This window comes from Mauremys reevesii, linkage group 2 (genome assembly GCF_016161935.1).
Source record: "Mauremys reevesii isolate NIE-2019 linkage group 2, ASM1616193v1, whole genome shotgun sequence".
Taxonomy (NCBI): domain Eukaryota; kingdom Metazoa; phylum Chordata; order Testudines; family Geoemydidae; genus Mauremys; species Mauremys reevesii.
Window position 1 is genome coordinate 41,256,768 of NC_052624.1, and position 9,426 is coordinate 41,266,193.

The window sequence follows — 9,426 nt, forward strand, 5'->3', positions numbered from 1 at the left end:
AAACAAGGTCTCTCAACAGCAGACCACCATGTTACAGGAAGATTTAATACCATCCTAGAGCTCAAAGTTCAAACTGCTTTTCAGATTGATTGTGTTTCTGTATGGTTGCATTTTATGTAGTTGTACTTAGCTCTACGTGAAACATATTTTCTCCTCCAGAGGGGAACAGAATTTTGCAAATTCTAGGGAAAAAGCTTGACTTGGGAGGCTTAGAAAGGCTTCTTTTGTTCTTCTGCCTCTTAAAAAAAAAATAAAATAAAAAAAAAAAATAAAAATATCTGCTTTCCCAAAGGAAAAGGGAAAAATCCTCCTCCTAAATCCAGCTCTCTTTTAGAAATGGCTGCTTGGGTTTTAGGATATTTGTGGCATAATCATGACCTCTTATTGCGTATGGAACATCAGGTGTTGTATGGTCAAGAATCATTCACAAGAAAGGTATACAATATTAAAAAGACTCTTTGCTGCAGATCAAGCTGTGGAATTTCTACGTATCCATAGTCTGCAATATTTTCTCTGTTAAAGCAATAATATTATAGAGTAGGTTCTGACTTATGTAGGTTCACCACATTTTTCAGCTGACATCTAAATCTCCTTGTGTTTAGGGTCTCCAGTCTGTGAAATATGGAACAAACTTAAATAACGTAAAGAGTATTTGGATTCTTAATTCCTTATATGTTGTCATGCTGTTTTCTTTAACATAAAAATCAAACATGGTGGTTACAAATGTGGTATTCTTCAAAGCAAATAACATCTACATTATGTATAATATATATGTAGTTTCCTATAAACTTCTACATCAGGCTGTGATCTCTTCAGATCTCAAAACTTAACCATCCTCAGACCTGCTCAGTGTTTGGGAAATGTGCAAGGAAAACCATTTGTGGTCGGATAGTTATGCTGGTGACTCAGTAGATGGAATTATTCTATTTCAGTTCTGAACGAATTCCTGCAACATGGCATTGATGACACCTTCAGCAACAGTGCCATCTTTAGAGATGAAATGAGATTCTTCTAATTTGTGATTACTAAAGATCCTATGATACTCTTTAGAAGATTATCCCTGTTTAGAATTTGATGGTTACATTTTCCCTAACTTTCATCTATATTTTCAGTTGGTTAATGTTTACTTTCTACATAAGAACGGCCATTCTGGAGTCAGACCAATGGTCCATGTAGCCCAGTATCCTGTCTTCTGACAGTGGCCAATGCCAGATGCTTCAAAAGGAATGAACAGAACAGGGCAATTATCAAGTGATTCATTCCTGTCATCCAGTCTCAACATCTGGTAGTCAGAGGCGTGGGGACACCCAGAACATGGGGTTGCATCCCTGACCATCTTAACTAATTCTGTTTTTAATCCAGTTACAGTTTTGTTCTTCACAACATCCCCTGGTAATAAGTTCCACAGGTTGACTGCATTATGTGAAGAAGTACTTTCTTTTGTTTGTTTTAAACCTGCTGCCTATTAATTTTATTGGGTGACTCCTAGATCTTGTGTTAGGTGAAGGGGTAAATAACACATTCACATTGTCCATATCATTCATGATTTTATAGACCGCTATCATATCCCATTTCAGTAGTCTCTCTTCCAAGCTGAATAGTCCCAGTCTTTTTAATCTCTCCTCGTACGGAAGCTGTTCCATACCCCTAAATATTTTTGTTTCCCTTCTCTATACCTTTTTCGATTTCTAAAATCTCATTTGAAATGGGGTTACCAGACCTGCCCACAGTATTCAAAGTGTGGGTACACCGTGGATTTATATAGTGGCATTATGATATTTATAGTTTATTATATATCCCATTCCTAACATTCTGATAGCTTATTTGACTTCTTCCATGCCATGAGCAGATGTTTTCAGAGAGCTATCCACAATGACTCCAAGATCTTTCTTGAGTGATAACAGCTAATTTAGACCTCAACATTTTGTGTGTACAGTTGGAATTATGCTTTCCAATGTGCATTATTTTGCATTTATCAACACTGAATTTCATCTACCATTTTGTTGCCTAGTCACCCAATTTTGTGAGATCCCTCTGTAACTCTTCACAGCCAGCTTTGGACTTAATTGTCTTGAGTAATTTTATATCATTTGCAAACTTTACCACCTCACTGTTTACCCCTTTTTGCAGATCATTTATGAATGTGTTGAACAGCACAGATCCCAGTACTGATCCTTGGGAGATACTGCTACTTACCTCTTTCTGTTCTGAAAACTGACCATTTATGCCTCTGCTTTGTTTCCTATCTTTTAACCGGTTACTGATCCACGAGAGGACTTTCTTTTATCCCATGACTGCTTAAAACTAGGCTTCAAACTTAGTGTGGCTGAGAGGTTTTTAAACAGTTACTATATTATTTTCTAGAGATGTCTTTCATTGAGTAAAGGGGTTTCTCTATATTCATTAGGTTAATTGCAGAGTATTTGAAAAGTGGTATACATTTGTGGGTATCTATAAAGTGGAATAATGCACCTTACAGGGGTGTGATTTCTAATGCTCACTAATGTGTTACGTGTTGATTGGTCCGTGTACCCTGCTGCACTTCACCATAGCTCTGTCTGAAACAGTACTATGTTAAAGTGAGCTGTGGAAAATGTAGTGTGCACCAGCGGGCTCTACATGGACCAATTTAATGCACAATATGTTGTTGTGCGTTAGAAATCACAGCCTTATACTCACGTTGCTGCTCCATGTAAACAAGACCTAAATATGCCTCGTGCATTCTGTCCACTAATCCATCATGCCTAGAACTTGTTCTAATATTCCAAAACTGAACAGTTTTTAGACTGCTTTAAAAAAAGAACTAAAATGCTAAACACATCAAAGGTTTGGCTTGCTAGCAGAATGGGAAATATTCTGTTGTGGACCAGTGACAGGTTTAAAATTCATGTTAAAATTCTGCTTGATTTACAGGAGAGCTAGTTTAGATACCATGTGAATTTTAAAGTTTCTCATTCAGAAGCCTATCCTGGTAAACTTTTAGAACTAGACTGAGAGCTAGGAAAAATATTAATACTTTTTAAAGCTCTGCTAAATAGTGTCTGTAAAATATATTGCATACATAGAAATAAATGTTTTATTGACACTCATTTAGAATGGCTTGCAAAAATCCCACACTATATTGCCAATAAAGCTTTTATACTACTCCATGTATAGTCTCATTCACTCTGTTTTTGTATGTATAATATCAAAATAAATGTTAAGTGGTTTGGGCTACTTTAATATGAAAGGCACTATGTAAATATACTATGATAAACATGGGACCTTATTTCAATTAAATTTATTCTTATCAAACTTAATTTTAAAAATCTCTGAATTGTATTCATTGGTGGCTTTTCAAATCTCCATTTAAAAACAGGTTGTTTGGTCAGAGCTCTTCAAAGGATGACTGGTTTGTGTGTTTAAGATGAGGAATGCTTGCAGCATACAGTAAAATGTCTTCTGGGCTAAAGTGTAGGTTTTAGTCTGCATGACTTTTAGCTGACTTTACCTAATAAGGCAATCTTTCAAAATTATAACTACTTCAATTTTAAATAACAGACTACTTTGGTTTAAAAATAACAGCATTTTCTCAAATCTGGTGCCGTTCTGGTGCATTTCTCATTTGAGTCTAAATCAAAAAACCTCAATATACTTGGCAGTCAGAAGTGTTGTAGTACCACATAACATAGTCATGTGAGAATAAAAATGTTAAACTCATATTTTTGTATCCAATGTTCTTGTTTTAGTGTAAATCTCATGAAGACCAAATTAGACCCAGAAGGACTAGGAATCATATTACTGGGTCCCTTTCTGCAAGAATTTTTCCCTGAGCAGGTAACGTAGATGTTTTTTTCCTACTTCTTTTGCCATAGAACATTTTGTATTTCACTAAATAGAATTCTTCAGTGATGCATTAAACATTCATACCTCTAATGTGCATTTTTGCAAAATTATTTAAGCTAATAAATGTTGCATTTTTTTAATACTTCGGGTCAGCGGGTAACTCTTTGCACTGTTCAATTCAATATAACTGTCCCACGTGATTAGCATTCCAAAATGTTTAAATGGAAAAGTATTCTAATTTGTAGCCTTCACACCAAAAAACACTCGCTGCTGAAGCTGCCAAGTGTCAGCTAAGTAGAGCCCTGTGCGGATGCATCCGATCTGCTATCCACAAAAATTACCTGTGGATGTCCGTGGATTTGCAGGGCTCTACGCTGGGGGCCGGGCTGAGGCTCCAAGGCATCCCCCACGCCGGAACCCAGTCGGGGAGAGCTGTGAGGAGGAATCTAGGGTGTGGGGACACAGTTGGGGCTGTTCTCAGCCTTCCCTCCCCGCCCGCACTGGGGCAGGTGGAGGGTCCGCTGCAGCTCCCCGGCTGGGTTCCACACTGGCCTGGGACGGGGGAGACCTGTGGAGATGCCCTGGAGCTGCTCAAGCCCTCCGCCCAGGGCAGGTGGAGGGTCCGCCACAGCTCCCCACAGCTGCCTGCCTGACTGTTATTGTGGCTGGGTTGCGGCTCAGAGCTGCCCCTCTCCCCAGCCGGAGCCAGGTCGGAGAGAGTCACTCTGGCAGCTGTGGGGAGCCGTGGTGGACCCTCCACCTGCCCTGGGTCGAGGTCTTGAGCAGCCCCGCGCCAAGGGCAGGTGGAGAGACCCAGGCTCCCAGCAGCAGCCACTGTGGCTCTCCTGGACCCAGCTCTGGCCGGAGGGGGTGAGGGCGGCTTGGAGCCGCCCACCCGGCCATGGAAAGAGCCGAGCAGGCAACTGTGCGGAGCCATGGCGGACCCTTCACCTGCCCTGAGCAGAGGGCCCAAGCAGGCCCCCCGCCCAGTGTCCCTGCTCCCAGGACCCCCACCCAAGGCAGGTGGAGGATCCATGCCGCGGTTCCTCACAGCTGTCCGCCGGCTCTTACCATCAGAGCCCTGCGTGGATACAAAATTTGTATCCGCATCCCTGCTGCTATCTGCAGAAATGGTCCATGGATATAAAGCAGATACCCGTGGATTTGAAGGGCTCTACAGATAAGGGAACAAAGTCAGATAAGGAGAAATTGTCATCAAGTATTTTAGATCTAAAATGCCATTTCTCTTACCTGGGAATTGGAAAGTCACCTGAATTATCAAAATCAGTTTTATTTTAATCTTTTGTGAGAATGAAATGGCCACAGTGTTATGTACCAGTCTTGCAGCCTCTGTAGCAGCAGTTAGCCAACAAATATTATTCCTAGATTTTGCTGACCTAATTGATGCTAGGGCCCAAACAAATCTTTACACATCTCACTATATAACTTGAAGCTATAGTTAGTAAACAAAATAGCCTTATTAATTTCAGCCATGTTTGAAATACAGGAAAATTAGCATTTGTTTAAAAAAAAATGGAAAATTTATTTTAAAGATAAGTGTTACTAAGGAAAAGTGAAACACCCACTACTGTTTTAAAAGTATACTTGGCAATGCACCTTTTAAAGATGTAATATAGATCAGAAAAATGTACCGTAGCAAAACAATACTGCAATGTGAAACACTAACACAGCAATGATTCAAAAGCACTTCTAGAGCTTTGCTGCCAAAGATGGTACGGACTGAATACATTAAGAGATGATTCAATGTCTAGAGGAAACGTGTAGGCTGCAGCTTTCATTTTCTTCGGATTGAAAGGTCCAGAGCTGTGGAACCACTAGAAAGTCTTTTGAATTAAATTTTATTTCATACAAAAACCGATATGTTGCAATTATTGGCAAGTCTGGAAGCAATACACCACTGACAAAGTGGAATTAGTTGTCTTATTAAATTTAAATACCAGACATGATTCTTCTGCACTTTTTGGTAAGTGAAGAAGGAATTCTTTCTTGGAAAGAATTCATTAAACCTTTTACTGAGTACTTAAGCATTCTAACTATATCAGACTTAACAGTTTTAAGTGGCTAGTATTTTTGGGTGTTGAACGTGAGTGACTTCGGAGGCCCAATTGTCAGAGTGTATATGCTCAACTCTCTTTTTAAATTATTCCACTTCAAGATATCTAGTTGGGCACTGAATCATTAGTCTCTTGAACATTTTGGGTTGCCTAATCTATTAACAGATAGTGGAACCGATTGACTGGGTGTTGTATTTTTCTCCTATGAGGGGCTGGAAAATTTTCAGTATCTTGTATCTTAACTCACCTTTTTTTTCTGATCTACTTGCCCCTTTCCCTTCAAGCAAAGTAATTGTAAAGAGAAAAAGGGTGCACGATAAGCTGATTTTATGATATAACATGAACTGTCTTGTTTATACCAGGACTCCAGGGTTCCAGAGTCATTCACTGTATATCACTACAATGGATTAAAGCAGTCCAATTATAATGAAAAGGTATGATGATCTGAGAGAAAATGAATTGGGACCTGCTTAGGAGAAACCAATAATCATGACCATGTGATAGCAGTTCACTGTCTTATGTGAAATGAGTTGATATCAGTGCCATTCCTTCTGTCCATATTGCAGAACTGCCACCACATTTGACACCGAACAATTAGCTAGATCAAAATTTTTCAGTAGAAACATGTTTTGCAAAAATTCTCTGCTTTCCACAGAAAATTGATTACCCCCCCCCTTCCCAAAACCAGAAGTATTTCAATTTAGAAATGCTACCTCATACTCCACTTCTCTTCTATATACCATGCTCTCTGGTCGAACCATATTTACTGTGGTACACCAATCATATTCTTCCAGAGAGGAGGCAATGCATCATGGGAGGTGTAGTCGGACCCGGAGAGAAGAATGCGGTTATGAGACAGATTATCTTAAACTCCCATAAAGCACCACAGCAGCATTTCAAAATCAAAATTTCTGGTTTTCACCAAAGAAAATTGATATTCAAATTTCTGTCAAATCAAAGATTATTCTTCAAAGGAAAAGACATTTTTCAACCAGTTCTAATTAGCACCTTTGCTATCAGTCTGAGTAGAGATCACAAGGAATGAATAGACATAGAGACAACTACCAGTGAGGAGTCCCTTCCAGAAAATGCATTTTGATTCAATCACCATTTAATGCTCGTTGAAATCAGAATAATTGGGATTATAAAATCACCTAAGGGTACCTAAAGAAGTGACCTGTCTTTCAGAAGTGCTGAGCACCTGCAGCTCCAATTCAGTGCAATTTAATTTCTTTTCATTTGTTGTGTCTATTGATACCTGAGTATGTTAATTCACTCCTCCCTCTTTTCTGTTGTATTTGAATTAAAAATATTCAGATTGTTTATAGTAACATTTTACCTATATGAGCAAATTTCAGTGCTATAACTTCATAGTGTTTCCATATATAGAAACACAGACTTTGGTGTAGTGAAACCATTCTGCTTCAAAACTGTACTATTACTCATCTGAAAATTTTGTCAAAACATGATTTCTGACTTTCTTGTAAGACTCGTGATATACTATAAAGAAAGATTTGTACATGGTTTGCCTGTTGTGCTTTTTCATCTTTTTCTTATCTAAAGCAAATTGACTTTGTTCAATGAATGGCCTATTGCCTCAGACTTTTTGCATCATTTAAGTTCTCTATTTTATTTTTCTGCTTTGGCCTTTACTGTCAGTATGTGAACTGCATGAATAATCTATGCCCTGAATAGACGTTTCAGGCATCAATACCTACCAGTTAGATACTCTGGATCTCATATTTCAATAAATGTGAAATACTTGTATAAAACTTTTTGATTTGATTTGAGTTTTTCCTTTTGTTATGAAAAGCATGCTTTGTTACAAGTGGCTTCCTACACTGTGAAAACAACATTCTCTGTCTATCTTTAAAGGTATCTCAGGAAATATACTGAAGTAGATGGTTTTATTTTGACAGGTCATGTATGTAGAAGGCACAGCGGTTATTATGGGCTTTGAAGATCCAATGCTACAGACTGATGATACTCCAATAAAGCGCTGTTTGCAAACCAAATGGCCATATATAGAATTACTCTGGACCACAGATCGATCTCCTTCATTAAATTGATGTGTTTAGAAAATATACTATACTACTGTCTAATGCTTTACTGGGGGATCAAGAATTGGCATTTGCTGAAAGCAGTATACTTGACTGTATGAAGCTGTACACTGGTATCATTGATAAATTGTAAATAATGATTACAAACACTTTTCAGTGTTAATTGAAATACTTGATTTTTTTAACCAGATAGATTTCTCTTTATAATAGTTTGTCATTTTTTGGCCATTGTGGTAGTATTGTGAGTTCTGTTCTTAAAAAAGCCTACTTATATCATCTAAATTTGCCATCTCATAAAGATTTGAAAAATGTCTAATACTGCAGTATCTGCATGTTAGGTATCAAATTAATCTTTCAACTGTAAAATCATTCTCTGTTTGCTTCCTCTTGAATCTTTTGGGCATGTTTTGTTATTTAAATTATACTGGCTTACGTTACAGTATCATAATTTGTGGTCTGGACTGGCCTTGCACTGAATGTTTAAAAGACCTTAAACTCTGTGCAATTTTTTCTAAAATTTGGCTCTAACTAACTTTTACAAAAATGGTAAAATTAGGAATAATTTCCAGGCTCTTACCACTTAATATAAACCATAAAAGCAGCTTCTAGGTGGTTGTATATTGCTATGGCTTAGCTATCTGGCATGTTAAAAGTGAAGACAGAGTATGAGGAAAAATAAGTGTATTAATATTTATTCAAAGTTGTATAAAGGAAATGTAAAAAATCAACAGCAGGAAGAATTTGTTCTATAATCTTTAAATTGTTCAGATGTATAGTATTGCCAAATAACCTCTTCTCAATTTGTCCAAACAACAATGTAAGCCAGCTTTATTGTATGTGTTAAGTGCATGAGAACATCTGTTATTACATGAGTATAGTATATGCCTTTATTTATTATCTAGTTGTTAGCCCTAAATAAAACCTTTTCCCTGAACTATGACCTAGTACTTACAAATTTGTTTTTTCAATCTGACCTGTGTACTTCCTCTTCAATTTCTTTGTATTGGAAAAAAATAACGGAATAGTAGGAGCTAAAAATGGACAATTTTTGAAGTAGAGTGATCTCGAGGATATAAACACAAGTTAAAGATAACTAAAGGATCACTTTAGTGCAGTTGACCCACTTAAACTTGCTGTTCACAGACCATAAATTCATAGTGTATATTAATATCAAGAGGGCTGAGAATTCCTGTTTAGAAATGTATTTGTTCTACAATGTTTAGGTGGGGATACTTTCTTTTTATGTATAAATAACAGCATGAGTTAGCTTGTTTTCCCCTTAAGCAGACCTGTGCTGTTTGAATTGTCAAAACAAAATCTAACAAAACACCTGTATATTGCAGTATTTTCAGTGTAAGTGATGTGGTAATGGCAGAGAGAAATAACAAGCTTGCCTGCATGGCATTTTCAGTTATAGCCTCTGTATAAGCATAGAACCAGCTACTAGATTTACATCTGGAAAACGT

General features: G+C 37.6%; 1 protein-coding gene across 1 annotated transcript in view; it reads left to right on the plus strand.

Annotated features, from left to right (window-relative positions):
• The window catches only part of MINDY3 (MINDY lysine 48 deubiquitinase 3), a 72,252-nt gene extending 63,352 nt beyond the window's left edge, over positions 1-8,900 (plus strand). The window contains exons 13-15 of the mRNA XM_039522447.1: positions 3,729-3,816; positions 6,263-6,334; positions 7,820-8,900. Of these exons, the coding sequence (XP_039378381.1) occupies positions 3,729-3,816; positions 6,263-6,334; positions 7,820-7,969 (310 nt within the window). The 3' untranslated portion in view covers positions 7,970-8,900. The remainder of the gene's footprint in view (positions 1-3,728; positions 3,817-6,262; positions 6,335-7,819) is intronic.
• The last annotated feature ends 526 nt before the right edge of the window (positions 8,901-9,426 follow it).